The sequence below is a fragment of the Leguminivora glycinivorella genome, chromosome 10 (genome assembly GCF_023078275.1).
Source record: "Leguminivora glycinivorella isolate SPB_JAAS2020 chromosome 10, LegGlyc_1.1, whole genome shotgun sequence".
NCBI classification, from domain to species: Eukaryota; Metazoa; Arthropoda; class Insecta; order Lepidoptera; family Tortricidae; genus Leguminivora; species Leguminivora glycinivorella.
This window is the reverse complement of record NC_062980.1, coordinates 1,249,967-1,276,844: the sequence shown is the minus strand read 5'-3', so window position 1 is coordinate 1,276,844 and position 26,878 is coordinate 1,249,967. Positions and strand designations below refer to the sequence as shown.

The 26,878-nt window shown below is 41.2% G+C and overlaps 1 protein-coding gene across 1 annotated transcript; it reads left to right on the top strand.

Annotated features, from left to right (window-relative positions):
- The first annotated feature begins 103 nt into the window (after positions 1-103).
- Positions 104-26,633, top strand: LOC125230695 (GATOR complex protein MIOS). The gene is given in 19 exon segments (XM_048135953.1): positions 104-540; positions 793-987; positions 1,445-1,588; positions 2,282-2,443; positions 3,070-3,262; positions 3,494-3,596; positions 4,538-4,688; positions 5,339-5,511; positions 5,986-6,079; positions 6,154-6,289; positions 7,202-7,382; positions 15,290-15,466; positions 16,805-16,943; positions 17,509-17,635; positions 19,144-19,246; positions 24,398-24,505; positions 25,517-25,600; positions 25,603-25,718; positions 26,511-26,633. Coding segments are annotated over 19 exon segments (2,586 nt in total). The 5' UTR covers positions 104-413; the 3' UTR covers positions 26,584-26,633.
- The last annotated feature ends 245 nt before the right edge of the window (positions 26,634-26,878 follow it).

Sequence of the window (26,878 nt, the reverse complement as noted above, 5' to 3'; positions counted from 1 at the left end):
GCAAAGCTGTGTTCCAATTTGCCTTTCCTTAACGTGGAGGACAAGAACCAATCAAGAACGAGGTCGAAATTTAATCTGGCAAACCCACTATGTCGCTTATGAAGACGCGATAGAAAAATTTAATAAATTGCAATGACAACAAGCTAAACTATTACAAAAGAAAGTGCTCATTGCTGTAATATTAATGTAATCAATTTCGAACATACCCTGTAAATGCGTTTAGTTTGGGTCAAAAACTTTAAAATAAAAATAACGCTGTCAGCAATTGTCAAATTAATTGATAACATTTAGCAATAACTAAACGTTTTCAAAGTCGATTATTTATTTTTGTGTCATAAAACTCATAAATATTTTGATTTTATGTATTTATTTCGCATATAATATCATAAATGTAAGGTGAACCTTGAAAGACTATGATGGCGGGTACTAAACTCGATGTGATTTGGTCCCCTGTTCATTTTGATAAATTTATAATATGGGGTCCAGACATAACCTTATACGAAGTTGCTCGTTTAAAAGATATCGAGAAAAAAACTGCATGTAAGTATTATTAAAATGTTAAATAAATCGTTTTATAACATTCTTAATTGTTGGGTTATCATATCATAACTATTCAACAACATTTTTAGAATAGTTATCACAGAGCCAATTTTTATCATACATCACCCACTACGCATTAACTTAACTTTTGTATTGTGTCTCTAGGTGTAGTCGACAATTGGGTTTATTTACACAAATGTTTCGCTAATATTGCACAAAAATAAAATACATATGTTATCTATGGTTTTTCAGACACTCAGATATCCTCAACCCGCGGTGCAACTGTGCTTGCATCGCAGAGTGCGAGCGGCGTGCGTTGCGTGGACATCAGTGCCATCACAGAGCAGCCAGATCCGCTGCTGGCCCTCGGACACTCCAACGGCAGAGTCTCTCTTACCAGCCTCAAGCAGACCTATGATCCTTTAGGACTTGTTGGCAGGGAATTTGGTAATAATTAAAACAAATTTGCACTCATCCACAATCACATTAATATAATCTCTAAATATTGTGTTTTTTATGTACTTGCTCTTCAGAAAGGTCAAACATTCTCTCAGGTTCTGTAATTGTGTTTTTAGCATGTTATCATTATTTTATTGCTAATAGCAGATTATACCTGGTTATTACAAGATATTTATTTATACAAGGAATTCCAACAGCTATTATATCTGATGACAAGATATTTATTTATTTATACAAGGAATTCCAACAGGTATGAATGATACAATACACATTTTGCTATTCAAAATCAAACACAGTGCCAATTATAGGTACTCAAAATAGAAACTGGATAGATGTGTAAAGTTACACAGTACTCACTATCATATTATTATATAGATTACACTTATACTTCAACACACAGGCCTTAAACTTGTGTGTTTTGTACATCATGGTATTATACTTTCAGTCCCTAGATACCCACGGCTTTGCAACTCAGTATCATGGAGCCACGTGGAGACAAACCTGCTGAGTGTAGCGCTAGAGAAGCATCGGAGCGACCACTGTATACTCGTGTGGGATGTCAACCGCGGCTTGCTGCCAGAGGAATCATGTATGCAAAAATATTTGAAAGATCTTTTACTAGAATATTAATAACTAATAATCATAGCTTATTGATAATGTAGATTACAGGGGGGTTACCATGATGTGCTAAAGCCGTTCAGTTTAGGTTGAGAGAGAGGGACGGAGCTATGTAACTGCTATAGCTGTGTCCCTTTCTCTCAACCTAAACTGAACGTCTTTAGTACGTCATGGTAACCTCCCAGGTCAAACATTGGTTAGGTTCATGGTTTGTTTCATTAGACTTATGTTAACTGGGATATAGTCTGTGATTATCTTTTAATTTTTCACAAAAAATAATAATCAGGGTATACAGTCAATATAAGTCTACTTATAAATAATATAGGTTTCATTTGACGACCGGTGTGGTGTAGTTGGTGGTGACCCTGCCTGCTAAGTCGCGGTCCCGGGTTCGAATCCCGGTAAGGGCATTTATTTGTGTGATGGATGTTTTCTATGTATATAAGTATGCAATATGCATTTATCTAAATAAGTATGTACATCGTCGCCTAGCACCCATAGTACAAGCTTTGCTTAGTTTGGATCTAGGTTGATCTGTGTAAGGTGTCTCCCAATAAAAAAATAAAAAAAGTTTATTTTAGTACAGTCAAAATCATGTAGCTAGTCATGTTTTGATTGTTATAGTTCGTTTACATTGTATTCTCAAGCTGTTTAGTATGTTCAGCAATGGAGGTAGCCTCACCGTCCACATCTTCAGAGCCACCGAGGCCTATTGCGGAGATGGGCCTCTCGGAGACGTGCCACAATGTCTCCTGGACCAACTCTCCCGACAGAACACTCCTGGCTTCCATGAACATGAAGTACATCAAAATATTTGATCTTAGAGGTAAGGAAAAGACAAGCACCTACTTAATCTTTATGGTTTTGCCCATTGGTTGTCTCATAATGAATGTTTTATGTTCAAGTTTAACTATGCACCTGGTGGATAGTCCTTAGTGCGTTTTCACATTATCCGATCCGATATCGGATGTCGGACTGTCGATATCCCATACATTTAAGTGCGTTTTCACATTATCCGATCCGATATCGGATGTCGGACTGATATTCCATACATTATAGGCGCCATCTTGGATTTTTTCTATTGAAATCCTTCCGATATCCGATATCGGATCGGATAATGTGAAAACGCACTTTTGTCAAAGTTACCCACGAGCGGCACATAATGTAAAAAACACTAAGTAAAAACTGTTATAATTTTTCCAGAGTATATTATTCAATCCTGCAAAAGGGTTATGCTTTGAATGTTGCTGCTGTTGAATTTGGACTCTCTATTCAATATGTTTACTACTCCTGCTGCCTTCATTTTGTGGGCTTTTTCATGTAAAATTGTATGGCATCAAATTAGTACCAACTGCCGCCGTCAGCACTAATGTTGGACATGTCTATAAGATGACGTGTGATGACGATCAGACACACGGTGCCAATATTATATGCATTTTTTTTTTGTTTAAGACTTATCAAACAAAGCAGTAATGGTAACAACGACTCGCCACTGCTACGGCGCGTGCGCGGACCCGTTCAGCCCGTGGCAACTGGCGTCCCGTGGAGACGGCTGCGTGTGTGTGTGGGACGCCAGGGCCTTCGACCGGCCGCTGCTGACGCTGACTGTGCCGTCGGCGACTAAGATCCAGTGGTGTCCTACACGGTGAGACTAGACATATAGCTAAAATAGGACACCTACTATAAAGATCTTGAGGCAAAATAATCCATCTCCATATTCAGGATATGACATGGCCTCAAAAAGCTTATGTTAGTATAGGTAAATGTTATATAAAACGGTGTGACAAGGACAGCGCGCCGTCGCGCCATCGCGCCGTCGCGGGCACCATTATGCCCCGAAACTTATGAGCTTCATTAACCAATTATTGTATTTCAGACGAAACCTGCTAATGTCGCTCCAGAGAGACTCAACCACTCTCCGACTGCACGACATACAGCAAGCTAACAATGACTACAAGAATGGACAGACCACTGACTTGGTTCGTAGCTCAATGACTAAAGTAAAACATGATTATTCAACATTTTCTACTGTGACTAAGTACTAACTATTATAGGTACTGTTATTTCTACAGTCATTCACACCTTATAATAATTCTCATTTCGCCTCAATCGTGAAAATAATCTAAAAAAACCGGCCAAGAGCGTGTCGGGCCACGCTCAGTGTAGGGTTCCGTAGTTTTCCGTATTTTTCTCAAAAAGTACTGAACCTATCAAGTTCAAAACAATTTTCCTAGAAAGTCTTTATAAAGTTCTACTTTTGTGATTTTTTTCATATTTTTTAAACATATGGTTCAAAAGTTAGAGGGGGGGGGGACGCACTTTATTTTCTTTTAGGAGCGATTATTTCCGAGAATATTAATATTATCAAAAAACGATCTTAGTAAACCCTTATTCATTTTTAAATACCTATCCAACAATATATCACACGTTGGGGTTGGAATGAAAAAAAATATCAGCCCCCACTTTACATGTAGGGGGGGTACCCTAATAAAACATTTTTTTCCATTTTTTATTTTTGCACTTTGTTGGCGTGATTGATATACATATTGGTACCAAATTTCAGATTTCTAGTGCTAACGGTTACTGAGATTATCCGCGGACGGACGGACGGACGGACGGACGGACGGACGGACGGACGGACGGACGGACGGACGGACGGACAGACAGACATGGCGAAACTATAAGGGTTCCTAGTTGACTACGGAACCCTAAAAAGGCACAAACAAATATTGTTTGTTTTGCAAATTTAATTGAGCAGACCATTATTAAATCAATTTTTAACAAACGGAAACGTCCACTAATAATATTTCCAAGATTTTATATTAAAAGAAAAAAAATACGCTTACGGCGGGACTTGAACCCGCATCAACCTCAGACCTGGAGACATATTATTCGGATTATTATTGCCTTATTTGTGCAGCAAGCCCCCGCGATGGCCGTGGAAGCGGAGTTAGAAGAGTACAGCCGGGGCGTGTCGGTGATAGAGCGAGACGTCACACCCGGCTGCGGGACGCTATCCAGCTTCAGCTGGCATCCTGCTCACGCCGTTAGAACACTTTGTGTCGCGCCAGGTATTCACTATAAGTTGCCTACATTTGATACTTGACTAGCATATCATATTTCATTTTTACAGCTCAATTTGTTATAGTTCTTGAATGCTTTAAAGATAGTTATTGATTAAAACAGAAATAAATTACACATATGACATATGAAAGAAAAAGTGACCAAGGCCTCCAGTGCCTGAGGCTGGAATCGAACCAGCGTACCCTGCAATCGCGGCAGATGACTTTTTCTTTCATATGTGTAATTTATTTCGGTTTTAATTTATATATATAGTGGTGTGACTACTTTAAGATAGCACAAGTTGAAATATTTTCAATAGAATATAATTTGACTTGTGTTAATTAGAATAGTTGTTGATCTTTCGTTCGTTGATTAAAAGACATTGTTGCATTCTTTTGATAGGTCACATATCAGATGAATTAGTAATTTGGGCAGCACCTGATAAAAGTTAAAGGCATACATTTTCTTGGTACTAAAAGGTCTCTGTAGTAGCAAAGTTCAACTAAATTGTTGTTACCTCTTATTCGTAAAAAAGTTACTGAACTGAAGTGATTAGTTCAAAAGTATTTTGTCCCTTTCTCACAAATTCACAAGTCAACATGACAGAAAGTGACAAAACATTTTTTAACTAATCTTTTCATACTTAAATTTGGAACAGGTACGATAACGGACTACACAGTGTGTGAGCGCGTCACTTGCTCGTGGGGCTCCGGGCTGGCGTGGTCGGCCGGCGGCGGCGCGCTCAAGCTGATGAAGGAAGACTTCTACGAGGCCATAGATGACATCTCCTTCAAGATGAAGAAACGAGCGCTCACAGACTATGGACTCAAGGTTTCATTATTTATATGGACTACCCATAGATAAAGGCCCTTATTCCTCAAAATCTATTATATTTAGCATTAGGGACCATTTTAACCGTGATAATAAACCATTATGACAAAAGAGTATGTCCAATTGTCCACCATTATTAATTCTAAATTCGCCTTCAAATTTGAAATCAGTACCTCCGGAAACATATATAACTAGGAACTACAACAATTACGGTTTTTGTGACAAAGTGCATGTCCTCCATTTTGGATTCTGAATTGGTCATCGTCAACCCGTCACTGGTCACCCTTGAAAACGACTATCTATGAAGACTATTTGTAAGATTTAGCCACAATATATTGATATGTTCGCTACAACACTTGCAACTATGGAGATTCTTGTAATGTATTTCTGCTTTGTTTTATTTATATTTAGAAATGCCGCTATAAATCTTCCATGTCAGTATAAGACGTCACTGAAATGTGTATTGTTTTTCAGCCCGACATGTGGCAGAACGCAGACTTAGCCGACGACGAGGCTCTAGGCGGGCTGTGGCATTTCCTGGCTCTCAGCAAATCTCTCGTAGAAGATGGTAAGACACAAAAATAATGACAAAAAAAACTTTAAATATTTCTGCAACATACCTCACCACCCTTTTTGTTGCAGGTTGCATACGAAATAGTCCTTGGCGTCACCCTGGAGTGTGCACAGTGCTTCGCGCGCCCGGAGACGGCGGCTATCGGTCTGAACTGGTGCCCTCACTGTTGCCTGACCTACCCAGCCGACGTGTCACACTGTATAGGTAAACTAGACTGTCCTAGGAATTCTAGGATTAATGTTAGAGCTGGTGGTAGAATTACAATTTGGTGCTGTGACCAAGATATTTGTTTAATTGTGAAACGAATGTTGAATGCCATACAAACAGTCGACAGCGACACCCAGAAGTGTGCACGGTGCTCCGTGCGCCCTGGAATGGTGGTTACCGCCTGGCACTGGTGCCGTGGCTGTTGCCTGATCTGCCCACCCGACGTGTCATACTGTATAGGTAAACTAGACTGTCCTAGGATTAATGTAAGAGCTGGTGGCGGCGTTACAATTTGGTGCCGTGACCAGGATAGTTTTGTTTTATATAAAAATGGTATTTAAATGTTGCTAGCTTTTTATGACTAAGATGTGGGATAGAAATTTGATTTTTATATCGTCTGGTCTCGTCTGCCAACAAGTATGGATTGAACGAACGCGACAGGTAATCGACAGCTCGCCTACTTCCGACCGGGCGTCCCTACATTACACAATACATTCTTGTCCCATTTTCCTGATCTTTACATATTTATTTATTTATGTTATGGAGAACCAACAGCTATAAAACTAACAGTATACACAGATAGATACAAAGTAATATTAATTAAACTAATGCTAGCACTTATACCAACGCACACACATGCTCACAAAAGTGCTCACATATCTTATATTACATTACGATACAAGTGCGTAAAAAAGGAAGTTCGAAACGAGTGGTGGTAAATTAAAACACGTCCGAAGGGAGTGTTTTAAATCGACACGAGTTACGAATTTCCTTTTCGCACGTGTATCGTACGACGTTTTTCAGTACAGATGAGCATCCGAAGTTTCGACCTGGCATATAATGAACCACTTCTCGCACTAGTGCGTAAAAAAAACACCATCTGTACTGAAAAATTGATTTGATCACCAGGAGCGCAGAGCGGACTCGAGCGTTACAGCTGTGCGGCTGGGGCTGGGGCTGGGAGAACGCCGGGGCTGGTGTAGAGCGCGCCGAGGCGGAGGGCACGCCGTGCCGCGCCGCCGCGCTGGCCGCCTTCCACCTGCGCCTGCGCACCGCGCTCGATATACTAGCCAGGGCGGCCTCCCCGCAGGTACCAAAAAAAATATTGTACAAAATGTGGAACGAGTTGAAGCTATACAATTGTAGTAGTAGTAGTAGCTCTTTATTGTACAAAAACACATTAATAGTATATTCGGTCGTGTTTTAATTTATCGCCACTCGTTTCGAACTTCCTTTTTTACGCACTTGTATCGTACGACGTTTTTCAGTACAGATGACCCTCCGAAGTTTCGACCTGGCATAAATGAAACACTTCTCGCACTAGTGCGTAAAAAAAACACCATCTGTACTGAAAAATAACATACATTGAGATGTGAAGTACAAAGGCGGACTTATCCCTTAGAGGGATTTCTTCCAGTTAACCTTTGAGTAAATGAAAGGAAAGAGTTAAATAGGGTAACTAAATCTAGCAATTTGTACAACAAGGTACCATAAAGACAATGGATAAATATATTTATACATATTTATGGGATAAACATAACTATATCACACAAAAAAGAATGAGAAAAATACACTAAGTTGAAAAGGAACACAAAATACATTTTATTATTTTATTTTATTTTATTCGGAAAACCAACAGCTTAAATATCTAAAACTAAGTTAGCAAAAATGTGTATCTGAAAAGCCAATTACAGGTTTCCACAGATAGGATGCGAAGGTAATTTACAGGCTAGCACTAAGACCCCTTATTCCTTAGAGCGCTCATCAATTTCACGAAACGGCCATCGATAGATGGCGTTGGCGCTCGGTACGCGAGCACCGGCAACTCAACGCGCGTTTCAACGCAGACACGAATAATCTTGATAGTTTTGAATTAAATTGCTAATAACATAATTTTCAATTTTATATGGGGACTCTTTATTTAATTTCATATTCATGGTATGGTAGTAGTAAATAAGGTATATGAATGTAGTAAAAGTATAGTATTAGTCTACATGTACATATATAAATTCAGGTTTCCTAATTGATTGATTCAACAACCAACACCGCTGAGCCGAAACTACGAAAGCTAGAAAGTCGAAATTTGTATAGATTGCATTAACAAAATTTCGAAGAGATAAGAATCGATTATGAAAATTTACACCCCTAGTAGAGGGAAAAAGGGGGTGAAAGTTTGTAGCGGGATCAATTTGTTTTTTTTTTTTTATTAGGAAAATTTTAGTTAGGAACTTGAAATTAGAGAATAGTTTAATAGTGATTTCTGTTTTTTAGGGTTCCGTAGTCAACTAGGAACTCTTATAGTTTCGCCATGTCTGTCTGTCCATCCGTCCGTCCGTCCGTCCGTCCGTCCGCGGATAATCTCAGTAGCCGTAAGCACTAGAAAGCTGAAATTTAGTAACAATATGTATATCAATCACGTCAACAAAGTGCAAAAATAAAAAATGGAAAAAAATGTTTTATTAGGGTACCCCCCCCCCCCTACATGTAAAGTGGGGGCTGATTTTTTTTTTCATTCCAACCCCAACGTGTGATATATTTTTGGATAGGTATTTAAAAATGAATAAGGGTTTACTAAGAGTTTTGAATGATTCACGGTTATTTTCATTAGACTTATATTGACCGGGATATAGACCGTGATTACCTTTTTGATTTTTGTCGAGCTCCCGATATTTCGACGCAGTTGCATGCATCATGATCACGGAAAACTGACGAAGGCGGGTGGATGTTAAAGTTGTATAGACAGCGCGCGATCTACCCTCCTTCGCGCGCGTCGGCTGCGTTCACTTTCAGCGTTACCACTGGTCGCGTTCACACTCGATGGTCTGTCCAAACACACTACACTCACAGTGTCACTACGTTTGTTCAATTCTGACTTCACCGGTTTTTTACACAAACAAATCACTGGATTCCATACATTAGATAGTTTGAAGCCATCCTCACGATTGAAATTTTTATATTTGTGAATCTCAATGGCTTCTCTGAATGGCTTCTTTGGCCGGTGGTGAATTGTCAGAATTGGGTTTACTAAACGTTTTTTGTAGTGACACTGAGTGTCCAGAACAGTGTGTTTGGAACATGATGTGTCACTTTTTAACCGTCGCCTCAAATCTGAAAGATTTGAGGCGAGGTTCTCAATTCGTCTGTATGTTTATTTATTTTTTTAATTTTTTTATCTTTGTTCCTCGATATCTCCGTTGTTACTGGACCGATTAAAAAAAAATATTGAATGTATATGAATACAGACAAAAAAAAAAGTAGATAAAAAAAATATCTGTCCCCTCTTTACATGTAGGGGTACCCTAATAAAACATTTATTATTATTAACGACCTTCCACATATTTATAATGAGCCCAAACATGATGGGGTTATGATGAGGAGAATAGCAGTTCTGTTGACCACCTCCTGACTCCATCATGAGAACTTGGACCTCGTCTAGTTCGATGGTGCTCGTCAGCCCAAATCTAATGAGCCCGAACATGATGGGGTTATGATGAGGAGAATAGCAGTTCTGTTGGCCACCTCCTGACTCCATCATGAGACCCTGGACCTCATCTAGTTCGATGGTGCTCGTCAGCCCAAATCTAATGAGCCCAAACATGATGGGGTTATGATGAGGAGAATAGCAGTTCTGTTGACCACCTCCTGACTCCATCATGAGACCTTGGACCTCATCTAGTTCGATGGTGCTCGTCAGCCCAAATCTAATGAGCCCGAACATGATGGGGTTATGATGAGGAGAATAGCAGTTCTGTTGGCCACCTCCTGACCCCGTCATGAGACCTTGGACCTCATCTAGTTCGATGGTGCTCGTCAGCCCAAATCTAATGAGCCCAAACATGATGGGGTTATGATGAGGAGAATAGCAGTTCTGTTGACCACCTCCTGACTCCATCATGAGACCCTGGACCTCATCTAGTTCGATGGTGCTCGTCAGCCCAAATCTAATGAGCCCAAACATGATGGGGTTATGATGAGGAGAATAGCAGTTCTGTTGACCACCTCCTGACTCCATCATGAGACCTTGGACCTCATCTAGTTCGATGGTGCTCGTCAGCCCAAATCTAATGAGCCCGAACATGATGGGGTTATGATGAGGAGAATAGCAGTTCTGTTGGCCACCTCCTGACCCCGTCATGAGACCTTGGACCTCATCTAGTTCGATGGTGCTCGTCAGCCCAAATCTAATGAGCCCAAACATGATGGGGTTATGATGAGGAGAATAGCAGTTCTGTTGACCACCTCCTGACTCCATCATGAGACCTTGGACCTCATCTAGATCGATGGTGCTCATCAGCCCAAATCTAATGAGCCCAAACATGGTGGAGTTATGATAAGTAGAATAGCAGTTCTGTTGAACATCTCCTGCCTGACTCCATCATCATGAGAACCAGAACCTCATCCTGGTCCCAAAATATAATAATAATTCAAACTCTCAACAAACTTCACGTATAACTTAAAATCCAAAATCATATGAAAAGCATGTCGAATGCTAAAATTGCATAAGGTGTAAAAAAAAAGGATCAAGATTTGTTTAGTCGCAGTTTACGGCACTTCTCGGAACTATCGCGCTGCTTACGAAAGCTAGGTGCGCCGGACGATCAAACGCAGGTCCGTTGTCTTCGAGCGCTCGGCGCAGACTGAGCGGGCTCGCGTTAGCACAGTGTCTTTTATTCGAATTTTAGGTGTTTTAAAAACATATCTATCGACAGAAAGGTATGTCTTATATGTATGATTTTTTTTTTATAGGTCAATAAGAAGTTCTAGTTTAGGATAATATTATTTAAGAGTTACAAAAAATGCAGGAATCGCAGGAAAAATACATAATGTAAACCTCTTTTTATCGAAAAAATGGGGAGGATACGGAAGGTTATTTATCCACCATTTCAAGTAAATCTTAAAATGTCAAAGTATTAGCTAACTCGTACAGGATATAACAAATAGGATTGTGATCATTTATTACCCCAAATAACATTTTTAACAGCACAATCACGATTCTAAACGAGCTATTCCACTACGAAATTTGAAAACGTCTTCCGAAAAAACTGATTTTTCGGAAGTATAAAAAGACATATTTTAAAGTAGTACCAATTGACTTTCTAGCTTAAGATATGTACTTTTAGGAAAATTATCATTTTTTTTTTAATAATCATTTATAGTTTCTTTATAATTTTGAATGAAAAAGGTTCTATTTTGCAAAAAACGCTCGTCTTTAGGAATAAGGCCTCTTAAGATCTTGGTGTCATCGGCATAAAGAAGAAATTGAGAATATTTAAAAATGGAACGGATATCATTGATGAATATGACAAATAGCAAAGGGCCTAACAAAGATCCTTGCGGCACACCCGAGGGAATACCAGCCCAGGAGGAAGTATAGCCATTTACTACTACCGCTTGAGATCGATTTTGAACATATGAAGTAAACCATCTAAAAAGATTTCCATGGATGCCACATGTTAATAACTTCTGCATTAGTATTTGATGGTCTATTCTATCGAACGCTTTACTGAAATCAGTATATATGGTGTCTACTTGGCCACCAGACTCCATTTTGCATGAAACATAATCACAAAATGTTAATAAATTAGAATCTGTCGACTTGTTTTTTACAAAACCATGCTGTTCAGCTATAAAGGAAATTTTTAGAGTTGAATAAACTTGGCTGTGAACTATTTTTTCTAGTATTTTGGCAAAAATGCATAACTTAGATATTGGCCTGTAGTTTTTTACATTAGATCGCTCACCGGACTTATGTACGGGGGTAACAAAAGCTGATTTCCAAAGTTTAGGGACAGTTCCTTCAGCCAGAGATCGACGGAAAATAATACAGAGAGGTTTTACGAGACTTTCAGCACAGTTTGATATGAGTATAGGCGGCAGAAGGTCGGGGCCTGCACCTTTATTGACATCAACTGACTTTAGCAATTTAAGGACTTCGCTAGGGTTAATTTCAATGTCGCATATACTATTACTGGTAGTGGTAGGTTCTGTTATAGATAAAACGCCATTAGAGCTACTACGGAGAAAGGTAGTTTCAAAATAGTTGGCAAATAAATTACATACAGATTCGCCAGTGTCTGCTTGGATAGAGTCATACTTCATTACTGCTGGAAGGCCAAGAGACCCTTTACTAAGCGATTTTGTGTACGACCAAAAATATTTAGGATTATCTACAACCGCAGTTTCAACTCTTTTAATATAATCTTTGTAACAAGTGTCTTCCAACATTTTAGCTCTTCGCCTAAGTAGAGAAAAGGTTTGAAAATCGGAAAGAGAACCATATTTTTTATATTTCAGGAAGTACTTGTGCTTTTCTTTCAAAACTTTTTTTAAAGCGGGACTAAACCATTGAGGGTATTTATTTGGGTAGATTGTTTTGTGCGGTATAAATTTGTCTCTTAATTTATATATAGTTGAGTTAAAGACAAATAACGCGTCATCCAGCGGCCCATTATTAAGAAGGGTATCCCAGTTTACAACATTCAATTCTGCGCAGATGTTTTCATACTTGCCTATTTTATAATTAAATACTTGTCTAGCATTAGACGCTAGCGGTGTAGGAGTGTTTAAGCACAGTTCTAAATTTAGAGACTTATGGTGAATATCCTCAGGTTCGGCAAGAGGGCAGGGGCAGGGGTTTATTAAAAGAGGATTATTAGAAAATGCTAAGTCTAGGATTCTGTTATTGGAATTATGTACTAAATTAAATTGGTCTAAGTTATGTTGGTTAAGGGTATCAAAGAAAAATATTTGACTTTCTCCGGTCAATCCACAAGGCTCGATTAGTCCGTCGGCGAGTTGATGCCAGTCTAGATTAGGTAAGTTAAAATCACCTAATATAACAAATATATCATTCGGGGCAGATATCATTATATCATTTAATTTTAATGTAAAATTATGCAATTGGGTGTTAAAAGAGTTACCATTATTTTCTGAGCATAAATATAAAGTGCATATATTAATATTTACGCGATTATTTCGCGATCCAGCCAATATTGTGACCCAGATGTCCTCTGCCGAGGAGTGCCACTCCGGTCGCCCAAGAGTGGTGAACTCCTTCCGAACTGCCAACAGAACCCCGCCGCCGTACCGCTGGTTGGTGCGACTATAGTCCCTGTCTAATCGCCAGATGAGGTAACGATCATCGAACAGTTCACTGTTACTTATCCCGTCGTGTAACCAAGTCTCTGTTAAAGATATAACATCGTAACAATTTAGTTGAACATTTCTTCTAAATGAGTTTGTTTTGGTGCGCAATCCTCGAGTATTTTGATAGAATAAGTTTAGTTTAAGGCCGGGAGGTGAAAACTATAAATAAAATAAAAATATTGTTGTACTTAATTAATACTGTGGGATAAATATGCAAAAGAGTTAAATTTATAAGCGTGGAATATGCATTATAAACTACATGACTCAATATAATTATTTTGTTTAGCAATACGAATAGGGTACAATTTAAGTAGGGTTTAAAAATTATTAATTCCATTACTAAGAACGAAAGATGAGTGTAAAAACGAATAAATGCACACAAGTTATTCCCCGAGTTACATAGCAGGTCAGATATAATGAGCTTAAAGGTCATCTCAATAGGATTCAAAACAGAAAATTTAACAAAGGTGCGCGGTCGAAACATATTGAGCAGGCGAGCGATAAGGAATGCAAGCGATAACATACAAAAAGACATACCCGTTCCAGTGCTCCCCAACCGCAGGGTCGCTAAGCGATTACACTTATAATAATGAACAAACAAAACAGTGATCATAAGTACTAGTAAAAGTGGTGGGTGAACTAAAGTTATTATTGTATTTTCAGGAGGTCTTGTTGCACTTTTATACGAAAGATGGGTGAGGTGTCCGTTTTTCGGGCTAGGATTTTGCAATGGCGGGTCCAAATGTATTTGTAGTTTTTTTCTCTTGCTAGTGTTTTTGCCTCTCTTAACAGCGCTTTATTATGAAGGGTCAGGTGGTCGTTCACATAAATCCTTCCGTCACCATTGTAACCTACATCATTAAGGGAGAGATGGCCGTATCTGCGAGATGCTGCAATATAGTTTTCTTTGGTAAATCTATTATTGAACGCCATGATAATATTTTTCACTGATTTTTCATGAGGATTCGGGACGCGGGCTACGTAATTGACATCTTCCCTTCGAACTTCAAATCCTATTGCGCGAGAAATCTGAGACACAAGGTCGTAGAGATTTTCAGAGTTCTTCATCGGGATGCCTTTTATTTCCACGTTGTTTGCACGGGCCCACTGCTCTTTTTCCTGCAAGTCCTCCTGCATCTTAGCGACCTCATTTTGCGTTAATTTGAAATTACTAATTTCAAGTTCCAGGGCTTTTACTCTGTCTTCAAGACCCTCAAGGGAGTTTGAGACTTTTTCAACCGAGCTGTGTGCTAACTCCACGGAGCCCTTTAAGTGTGAGATATCAGCCTTTATGGTCTTTATGTCCTCAACAAGAGAGGCAAGGGGCTGCAATTGTATTTTGATGGCATTTAAAGTATTCTTCATCTCATCAAGCTGCGCCACCAGTTGCGGGTCATTGCTACTCTGAGGTGGATTATTAATGCAGTCTGGGCAGCGCCAGGTATTTTTCCGCGCACCGAGTTTCCTATAATAGGTCTCTGTAATCCCCGAACACGGGAAGTCCAATTGACGTTTGCACGAGGAACAGACTGGTCCGTCCGTACTACTATGGTTACACCGCGCACACGAAAACATGTCGATTAAAATTAGAGCGGCCCCTAAGTAGAAAGATTGGACAGCCCTGACGTAAAAGATGGGAGACGTGCGTCCAGTAAACAAGCTGATTGCGAACTGAAACATATATATAAAGCAACAAAGAAAATTTAGTCAGATAACCACAGTTTCTTTAACCTCTACTTGAGCGACGCAACCGATTGTGCCTGTCTAAGCGAGACGGGCAGCTCATTCCATAGCTTCACTGGACGGAATTGTTAGGAGTGTTGTATTTAGGTAAACTCATTTGAATTCCAGCTTCGCGTGGTGGCGCTAGCGCTCGCCGGGCTGAGCGAGGAGCGGCTGTGGCGCGAGTCGCTGTCGGCGGCGGCGCCGGCGCTGCCGGACGCGTACCTGCGCGCGCTGCTGCACTTCCTGGCCGCCTCCGCCTCCGCGCAGCAGCCCGCCAAGCCGCAGGACCTGTGGCCGGTGCTGGTGAGTGCCGTCTGCTGTAGCCAGCTGCGCGGTCGCTGTCGGCGGCGGCGCCGGCGCTGCCGGACGCGTACCTGCGCGCGCTGCTGCACTTCCTGGCCGCCTCCGCCTCCGCGCAGCAGCCCGCCAAGCCGCAGGACCTGTGGCCGGTGCTGGTGAGTGCCGTCTGCTGTAGCCAGCTGCGCGGTCGCTGTCGGCGGCGGCGCCGGCGCTGCCGGACGCGTACCTGCGCGCGCTGCTGCACTTCCTGGCCGCCTCCGCCTCCGCGCAGCAGCCCGCCAAGCCGCAGGACCTGTGGCCGGTGCTGGTGAGTGCCGTCTGCTGTAGCCAGCTGCGCGGTCGCTGTCGGCGGCGGCGCCGGCGCTGCCGGACGCGTACCTGCGCGCGCTGCTGCACTTCCTGGCCGCCTCCGCCTCCGCGCAGCAGCCCGCCAAGCCGCAGGACCTGTGGCCGGTGCTGGTGAGTGCCGTCTGCTGTAGCCAGCTGCGCGGTCGCTGTCGGCGGCGGCGCCGGCGCTGCCGGACGCGTACCTGCGCGCGCTGCTGCACTTCCTGGCCGCCTCCGCCTCCGCGCAGCAGCCCGCCAAGCCGCAGGACCTGTGGCCGGTGCTGGTGAGTGCCGTCTGCTGTAGCCAGCTGCGCGGTCGCTGTCGGCGGCGGCGCCGGCGCTGCCGGACGCGTACCTGCGCGCGCTGCTGCACTTCCTGGCCGCCTCCGCCTCCGCGCAGCAGCCCGCCAAGCCGCAGGACCTGTGGCCGGTGCTGGTGAGTGCCGTCTGCTGTAGCCAGCTGCGCGGTCGCTGTCGGCGGCGGCGCCGGCGCTGCCGGACGCGTACCTGCGCGCGCTGCTGCACTTCCTGGCCGCCTCCGCCTCCGCGCAGCAGCCCGCCAAGCCGCAGGACTTGTGGCCCGTGCTGGTCAGTGCGTTTCCTCATCGTTGGTCTAGCTGATCTACTGAGCGGTTGTGGCGTCAGCCCCTCTTCCATTTTTATATTTGAAGCTTGTACTAACAAGAAAATCTTCTCCTCGACTATAAGCCTAAAAATATCTCCATTTTGATTACATTCAAAATCAAATTTTACAAACCAGAATGGAGGAATAACCCACAAATCGTTCAACATTTTTATATTCTTATTTCAACACATGTTACCAATAATAAAGTCAAAATCTGCTAACTACTCTCTCTCCACGGTCCCTTGGCATGAAGCTGAGTGGAGACCTTTTCAGTTACGCTTTAATCCAGTAATATTTATGTTGGTGTTATTAGTTAAGTTTAAATTAAGCATTTTTGAATAAAGTTCTTCTATTCTATGTATTCTATTCTAAATCACATTTCCTTTCAGAACGAAACAGAGATGCGGCTAGAAGATCGCGTGGCGTTCGCCTGCATGTACCTGTCAGATGTGAAGCTACACGAGTACATACAGCAAAGCGCAGAGCAACTCGTGCAGAGGGGCGACCTGGCCGGAATCCTGCTTACTGGCAAGTTTTTATACAATCCTTTGTATTGAAATCGCAAGTTTCAAATAACCCTAGTGTGAAAAAAGTTGATAGACAAAATAAAATGCGAATAGATGGAGAAATTGCCCTTTTTCCTGCCTTTTTCTAGAATTGTTTCTCGGTTGCCTTGAAAGCCAGCGCCGTTGGCTAATACCAATTAGTCACTGGCATATGCTGAATGGCATCCTTTTTGGTGACTTTAGGTTAAGATGTATATAGATTAAGGCCGTTGTTTTTTTACTTGTATATTTTCACCAAATAAACGTTTTCTATTCTATTCTATTCGAAATTTGCGTAGAGAACATCAAATATAGGTAGGTACTTCATTTGAAATCGAGGGCAATATCACTTTTGTGGGCTTTTCCATGTAACATTTTATAGTGTCAAATTAGTTCCATTCCAACGGCCACAAGCATTAATGTGGGGTGTCCATAAGATAATGTGTATTTGTGACAATCTGCGCCTCTCTGTCGCGGTTGCCAATAAGATTTTAAATTGTACACTCTTTATCGAACTTATTTAACATATATTCAATATATTTGTCTAGGTATGAGTCCCCCCGGCGTGACGCTGCTCCAGCACTGGCTGGAGAACACGGGAGACGTGCAGTCAGCCGCACTGCTCGCTGCGCGCTGTCTGCCCGCCGACCTCGTGCCTGCTGCGTGGCTCGACAGGTACCAACATGTTGGCAGTGTACTGCGCAGGCGTGAGTCCCAGACAGGTACTCGTCTTTCTACCTTCTGGCGAGTCTGCTGTCACACAGTTTCAGAAAATACCTATGTGATTTTAACTATTAAACTCCCGTGAGACTCAAACATATTTAAAAAAAATATTTTAAGCGGGTGACTCACGTGTTAAGTCGATATAGCGTTCGACATGTTTCGATCCATTGTCGAGGATCTTTCTCAAGAGTAGCGACCCCGCCTTTACATGTCGAGATATGCCTATTGAGTTTGGTATGCGTCGCGCTCTCGACATGTGAAGGCGGGGTCGCTACTCTTGAGAAAGATCCTCGAAAATGGATCGAAACATGTCGAACGCTATATCGACTTAACACGCGAGTAACCCGCTTAAAATATTTTTAAATACCTATGTGGTTTAGATTTCAAGACCTCGTCTTCAATAATTTCGGCTGTGAGGTGGTTTGCTATCCTACCGACTTGGCCAGTAACAGTTATACCAACACGAGGAAAATAGTACCCGTAAGACATTGAAATGAAATCCTCAAATTTATTAATTTTATGATTAAAATCATCATGAAGGGCCACTTGCCCCACCCGCTTAACTCAAGGTTAGTGCGCTAACAGTAAAATTTCATGTAAAATGGTGGGTTAGCCTCAGGTTAACCCTCCATTTTCGGTGGTGCAAGTGACCCTTAGGCCGTTTTCACATTATCCGATCCGATATCGGATGTCGGAAGAATTTCAATAGGAAAAATCCAAGATGGCGCCTGTAATGTATGGGATATCGGTCCGACATCCGATATCGGATCGGATAATGTGAAAACGCACTTAAACGTTTATTCTACTAACCACCATTACGGCTCAGCCACGACATTGGTCTAAGCGCGACAGCGGTGAGCGGCGGCCATACATTGGAGCGAGACACAGCGATGGGACTTTTCATTCGCACGTATGGCTGCCGCTCACCGCTGCCGCGCTTAGACCAATGTCGTGGCTGGGCCGTTAGCCACCAAGTATAATTTGTATGAAATGACTTTGCCCTTTTGTGGATAAAATGCAAATATGCCATTTGCTTTCGAAGTAGTAAGAGAGCCATTTGAACAGTTGGTGTGGTGAAAAATGCACTGACTAACTCTAATTGTACAGGAGCGAAAGAGACAATGCGAACTAACCTAACAAATATGTAGTTCGAATTTCGAGGTCTCGGGAAGCTGTGAGCTGACTTGTTATAGAAATATAGATTACTAGCTTTTGCCCGCGGCTTCGCTCGCGTTAGAAAGAGACAAAAAGTAGCCTATGTCACTCTCCATCCCTTCAACTAAAATTTCCACCTAAAGAATCACGTCAATTCGTAGCTCTGCTTTGCCGTGAAAGACGGACAAACAAACAGACACACACACTTTCCCATTTATAATATTAGTATGGATAGTATGGACACAGCACATCCTACCGACTTCGCCAGTATAAAGTCACAAAATAAAAGTTGTATTTGCTTGTAGTTACCGCTGCATCCTGGACAGTTGGCAGCTCTGGTGGGCGCGCTGCGCGCTCGACACGTGGGTCTCGCAGAATGATTCTAATGCAGAGGGCGTCCCTAGACAGGTACGTAGAGTCAAACTAACTAGGTTATTTTGACTTGATTGCTTGTTGGACAGAGACTTAAAGACCGTGATTTCCTGATTCATTCAAAACTATGGAATATATTGTTTTTTTCATTCCAACCCCAACGTGTGATATATTGTTATATAGGTATTTAAAAATGAATAAGGGTTATTTAAAAATATTTTAAGCGGGTTACTCACGTATTAAGTCGATATAGCGTTCGACATGTTTCGGTTCAATTTCGAGAACCTTTCTCAAGAGTAGCGACCCCGCCTTTACATAATTTCAATCGTGACAGTGGTTGGTCGGTGCCACCTAGTTGGAAAACAGTTCTAGGCACTACGTCGGTCCCCAGTGTAAACGCACCTTTAACAAGTGACGTAATAAGTGTTGTGTGCAATCCTGCTTTTGACAAAAGTAACATAGTTAGTCCATGGGCCAGTGAAGAAGTCGGTATAATTTGGGGGTACTAAGTTTCCTTTTTACAGCAGTTAGGTAGGCCTATAAGGATGTTAAAAAACCATGATTGCCATCTCAAAATGGTAGCTAAACAAAATGGCCGCCAATCCAAGATGGCGGATATTGAGTTTTAAAAAATCGACCACAACTCCAGAAGTATTGGTCCGATTTCATTTTTATTTTTTTTAAACGAAAGCTCTTTTTGTGTACTCAAATATTTGTTACATTCATTGTTTCGATAAATTCAACCATTAGTTAGTAATTAACGAAAAATATAAAAAAATATCTTTTTTTCTAAGACTTTTTGTCAAAAATCATGTTTCTACAAAATACCTTGCATATTCTAATAAATATTTAAATGCAGAAAAATAGTGCTATTAATTACCTTTAATTTGATGTATAAAAGATACAGACTTAATTTACAAAAACACATTAGAGGCTTAATTTTAATTCTGTCTTCGTTGAAATTCACCGTTGTGCATACAGTACTAAAAGCTTCAGGTCGAAGTTGTAGATTACTAATATGCTGTTTTTAGTATATTTCTGCAATTGTACTTACAATTAAGAAAAGAACTGAACATGTTAGTATCCGAAATCCATTAGCTTTAAGAATATAATAAAATATGTCATAGGTAAAGTACAGTTTTAGATATTTGATTATTTGTATAAAATTTCTTTAGTGATACAGCGCCAACCAACCGAGATAATACAAAATAAATAAACTAGACATAGTTGAGGTCCTATCTCATCACATTAACCTTTTGACCACCATGGGCGGATATGGCCGTCGCTGGAAATGCTTCCTAAGGACGCCAACCATGGCCATCAGTTTTGCCAATTACATTGGGGACCCATGCGAGCCTTCTTAACACCTAATTTTGCTCAAATAATCGCGATCCACGTCTGTCTGGTGTCCGGGGCACGACGTATTTTTTTTCACTATTTGGCGTTTAAAAGGTTAAGCCTAACCCTGATCCGTGTTCGAGAAAACTTATATTTAGTTAAAATAATCCTTGCATACAAAAGGTGAAGAACACACCCCAAAAGAAAAATAGTCTTGAGAAATGCACTATAATGCATTAATAAGGCAAATCTATGGAGTATCCGACTACTAAACAACGTGATATAGGTACCTACCGAATAAACCTTAATTTACGCACAGAAATATATTACTTATTACCGTTAATGTATATTGTAGAGCCAATATCACCAATATCAAGCCTTCAAGACAATCACAGGTAACAGATTAATTTTCTCCTAATTTTTCGAACTTTTATAGCAGGCATTCCACCTTCAATCACGACTTACGTGCCCTGGCCCGGCCCAAGCCCATTTTAGAGTAGCAATACGATCTCTATAATTCTGACCCGTCGCCGCATCAGCATCATCTCGTTTCGCTTCCATCGTAGAAAGACATACCGAACGTGTTGTGCTCTATACCTCTATGCAACTTTTAGCCTCTTCATTTAGTACATTGTTAGTGTCCACGTCTCGCAAGCTTATGTCACGGTGGGAAGTACCCAGTTACACACTGATCAAACATGTTGGTCTTCAGTGACTGGTATTCTGGCCCTTAATACGTCCTTTAGCCTAGAAAAGGCATCCAAGTCCTCCCTGTGATCTCCGCCGACAGCGAGGCCGACCCAAGTCTCTGTATTGTGTTATGGTTCGCCACAACTCGACGTTTTGTGCCTATTTTGCGTGATGTGGGGGATTTAGCTAATCCTGCCAGCTTATCTCCTCGAGAAATCCTATTAGACCTTTAATGTTGAGTAGGAGAACTTTGGAGAGGTCTCGCGGGGATCCGAGATGTTTCTTCCTGTATGGAGCCACTCTGCTCACTCCATCACCAGGTGAGAGGCACCCTCGTCACAGGGGAATGTTCATAGCATCTGTTATGAAAATATGTTTGTTAAGTAGTCTACGATCTGTTCTGACATTGGTTACCATTCTCAGGCGGACTTTCCCTAGTTGAAGGAGCGTCTTTGTGAGTTTTCCATTGATGCTAGGCTTGGCTTGTTTGACTGCAGCATTTGATCTGGTTTTGCCAGTGTGCTGTGTGTAGTTTCATATTGAGCATACCTTGCTGAAGGACATCGGGAGAATCGGCAGTCGACCCCAGCTGCCTGGCCAGCTCGTAGGCCGCATCATCACCTCGACATCCACTGTGTCCTTTGGTCCATTGAAGGATGATTTTGTTATTATGACTTACCTCCGTTAGTCGTTTATGGCATTCCTTAACCCAACCTTTATTTGTTGTTCCGGATAACGTATCTTCTGTTACTTGTTATAAAGGCTGAAATATGGAGCTTTGGATAAGTCTGTCCTTGCCGTAACTTTCAATTTGTACATACCTCTATATGTTTAACTACTTTAACCCAACACTCACCGACGGCATACAGTTCCTCCAGCATCTGACGGGGAACATGTGCTTCTTTGAAGATGACGATGTTATTCGCATATCGAAGATAATTGAGGCATCATTTATACATCTATCATCCCTATTGAGGCTTTTATAAATGCCTACCTGTTTAAAAAGTTGGCCAGATTGCATAACCCCGGAGTTACTCTCTACTTATTGAGATTCGTCGATACGGGTGCTAACTTTTCTTCTGATTCAATAGCAGGTTGCATAGAAACATTCACATTTTGGTACACCTTTTATGAAAATTCAACTCACGTGAGTAGGTAATTAAAACGTCTGTTATTAACGTCTTCTAACGTTTTTCGTTCGGTAATGACGAACAATACATGTTAATAATATTTGGCTCTACTTTAAGCGGTGATATTTGTCTCAAAGTTTGTCCATCCGGTATTTAACGGCTTCGTTGTTTAGTAATCGGTAAAATATAGGTAAGAAATATCTATTAATTCTGTACTAAAGAACATTTCTAAAGTTTGCCCGAATTCTGGGGGTGCTCTTCACTAACCCGCTCGTGCGTAGGTTTTTTTTTCAAATCTGAGAGTCCTTGAATGCGGAACGATTTTCAATCCGGAATACGATCTAACCCTTATACGCAAGATGATGACGGAGTATTCCGTCTCCCAGGCACAATCGCAACAGAATTGCATTGCGAATTCGCGAATATATGAGCGTAATTAGGCATTACGGAGTCCCAATTTTATTTCATTTGGCGTCCGTATCGTTGGCGTCCTTGGCAAGAATTTCCGGTGACCACCGTGGCCGTCCGTGGCGGTCAAAAGGTTAATGGTTCTACAGTCTCGACACATGTTAGTCATATACCTAGTACACTTAAATACTTAATTTTCATCATTGAGGTGTGTTGCACATATGGTATCTAAACAAATTTTATCCTAGTACTATCGAATATCTACAAACTCATGGATACTATCATGTTCTATTAACATAAACTATTATTCTAATTGTACAATTGCTAAAATAAACTAAAAACAGCATATTTGTACTCTACAACATCTTTTAGTACTGTATGCACCCCAACTGCACACATCTTTTAGTACTGTATGCACTCCAACCTGAAGCTTTTAGTACTGTATGCACAACGGTGAATTTCAACGAAGGCAGCTTTAAATTTAAGCCTCTATGTGTTTTTGTAAATTAAATATGTATCTTTTATACATCAAATTAAAGGTGATTAATGGCACTATTTTTCTGCATTTAAATATTTATTAGAATATGCAAGGTATTTTGTAGAAACATGATTTTTGACAGAAAGTTTTAGAAAAAAAGATATTATTTTTATATTTTTCGTTAATTACTAACTAATGGTTGAATTTAGCGAAACAATGAATATGACAAGTATTTAAGTACAGAAAAAGAGCTTTCGTTTAAAAAAAATAAAAATGAAATCGGACCAATACTTCTGGAGTTATGGTCGATTTTTTAAAACTCAATATCCGCCATCTTGGATTGGCGGCCATTTTGTTTAGCTACCATTTTGAGATGGCAATCATGGTTTTTTAACATCCTTATAGGCCTACCTAACTGCTGTAAAAAGGAAAGTTAGTACCCCCAAATTATACCGTTTGGCAAAATTAGACCAGCTGGCCCATGGACTAAGTGGGTAGCTCCGATCTCGCCACGGTGACGTCGCCCGCGCCGCCGACCCCCCGTGCGCCTGTCCTCAGCAGCCGCGCGCACCGAGCAAGCGCCCGCAGTATGCGTCGCGCTCTCGACATGTAAAGGCGGGTGACGCTACTCTTGAGAAAGGTTCTCGAAATTGAACCGAAACATGTCGAACGCTATATCGACTTAATACGTGAGTAACCCGCTTAAAATATTTTTAAATATGTGAGTCTCACGGGAGTTTTATAGTTAAAAATGAATAAGGGTTTACTAAAATTGTTTTTGATAATATTAATATTTTCTGAAATAATCGCTCCTAAAGGAGAAAAAAGTGTGTCCCCCCCCCCTCTATCTTTTGAACTACATGTTTAAAAAATATGAAAAAAAATCACAAAAGCAGAACTTTGTAAACACTTTCTAGGAAAATTGTTTTGAACATGACAGGTTCAGTCGTTTTTGAGAAAGATACGGAAAACTACGGAACCCTACACTGAGCGTGGCCCGACACGCTCTTGGCCGGTTTTTTTTGTATTGTTACTTTTTAGATTTTTCTAGCACAATCACTTGACAATCCGTGCGATTGAAAACAGGAGTTAATGAATAAAAAGTATTGCGATAGTATAAAAATGGTGGTTAACTGAATGTAGGTGTCGGTGGCGTGCACGTACTGCGGCAAGTCCGTGGCGGCGCCCGCCGGCCAGCACCGGCCGCGGCCCGCCTTCGCCAGGCTGCCGCCGCCCGCTGCCAAGATGAAGGTAACGTCATCTTAACATAGCATAATTACAGTTTTTCAAGCTATTTCTGTCACTAGAAAACAGCTATAAATTTGAAAAGTTAAAAAAACTATGCGTCGTAGACAATTTTCATTGTAAGATTTTTCTGCTGATGTTTTTTCCAATTCCTTAATTGTTAAAACTGTAACTGAAACTTGAGGAGTTTCATGTGCTCTGCCTATCTCTCTTGAGAATATCGACGTGAGTTTATGTATGTATATCTATTTGACTGAACTTTGTGTACTTTGTTGATTGAAATTGATTTCTTTCTGTGTCGAAATAGTAAGGTGTTTACAGTTTGGTGCCGTGACCAGGATATTTTTACTGTGTCACGATTTCATATGACCAGAAGATCAGAGACTCGAAATATTTTATGGTTAGGTTAGGAGATGTTTCCTTTGTCTGTGTAGTAAAGTAGGTATGTGTTGCTAAGCTGGAAACCTTTGAAGAAATATATGTAAGATACAGCGGGGCAAATATCAATTGAGTTCCACATGTGTCCACTGAATACTGAATTGTAAAACATGAAAAAAAATGGACCCGTTGCATTTGTTCCCCAGCCGGAATTATCCCGCTGTAACTTGTATGATTTTATAGCGGCTACCAGCTCCATTTGACCTGTTAGTTTTTTTTTCACTTGGACCCCCAACTCTTCTAGAGTTTTCGGTGTCCACTGATCTCTTACGAGCAGGTGACCTGGGGCCCATTTCTCCAAGCTACAAATTACAATTTACAAGTGGTAGTCAATGGGCCTATTGCATAACAATTTACAACTTGTATTACAAGTGGAACTCTCTTTCTTATAAAATGAATTGGAGACTCAATGAGTTGTAAATATGACAAGTCTAATATGACAAGTCGGAAAGAGACTTCCGCTTGTAACTTGTGACTTTCAGTTTTGAGAAACGGGCCACTGTCCGTCCGTTTGCCTCCTATCGCATAAAAAACCGTCTTCGGAACCTTCAATTCCCTAAAATTGTTTCGATCTTTTAGCAAATCTCATCATGTCCGAACTGCCGCAAGCCGCTGCCTCGCTGCGGCGTGTGCCTGCTGCACCTGGGCACGGGCGCCGCGGGCGCGGGGGCGGGGGCGGGCGCGGGCGCGGGGGCGCCGGCGCCAGCTTCGCGGGCTGGTTCTCGTGGTGCGTGGCCTGCAGGCACGGCGGACACGCGCACCACATGGCCGGCTGGTTCAAGTGAGTGGAATAGGAACTTGACTGTACTTCAAATTAAATATTTTATACCGTGCCCGAAATAAAGCATCAGATAATTATAACAAACACATGGACAGAAGTTATTTTTAAATCCGATTTCTATTTAAAAAATAGTTCTGTATTTTACATGTGAAATTCCCATTTCACTTTTTATTTAAAAGATATTTTCGGAAGTGCTCACCAATCCATACAAAAATCAAAATCAAAATATTCTTTTCAGTACAGATGGTGTTTTTGTTACGCACTAGTACGAGAAGTGGTTCATTATATGCCAGGTCGAAACTTCGAAGGCTCATCTGTACTGAAAAACGTCGTACAATACACGTGCGAAAAGGAAATTCGTAACTCGTGTCGATTTAAAACACTCCCTTCGGTCGTATTTTAATTTATCGCCATTCGTTTCGAACTTCCTTTTTTACGCACTTGTATCGTAATGTACTATTGTTCAAATAGGCTTACAATAAGCACTTTTAAATTATCAGCAATGTACAATATTCAATATTTAATAAATCAGGTAAAATTATGTAATGTAACCGAGTTGACCGTGACGTCACTCGATTCGATTTCATATAAATTCCATATTAGCAAGTCGTTCAAATTCGTTTCGACAGTTCTTAAAAAGAAGCTGATTTAACTAGGAGGCAAGTAACCTATAAATAAATTTAAAAAGTTACAAGAAATTCAAAATCAACTGAGACATAAAACACTAATAATTACAATAGACAAAACATAAATAACTTATTCATTGACTATATATACTTACTATGTTCACAGAGAACATTCAGAATGTCCGGTGAGCTCTTGTTCGTGCCGCTGCAGCTCGCTCGACGCGCCCGACCGACACTAGCCGAGGAGCCTTCGTGACGTGACGGTACCCGTTTCATGAAAACGGCCAAAACTTGCTCTGACTGATTTCAATAATTTTGTACAAAATATTTTTTGACTTTTTTCTTCTATTTTTTTTTATGGTATAGGAGGCAAACGAGCAGACAGGTCGCCTGATGGTAAGCGATCACCGCCGCCCATGGATACCCGAAACACCAGAGGTGTTGGAGGTGCGTTGCCGGCCTTTAAGATGGGTGTACGCTCTTTTCTTGAAGATTTGAAGGTCGTATCGGTCGGGAAATACGCAGGCGACAATT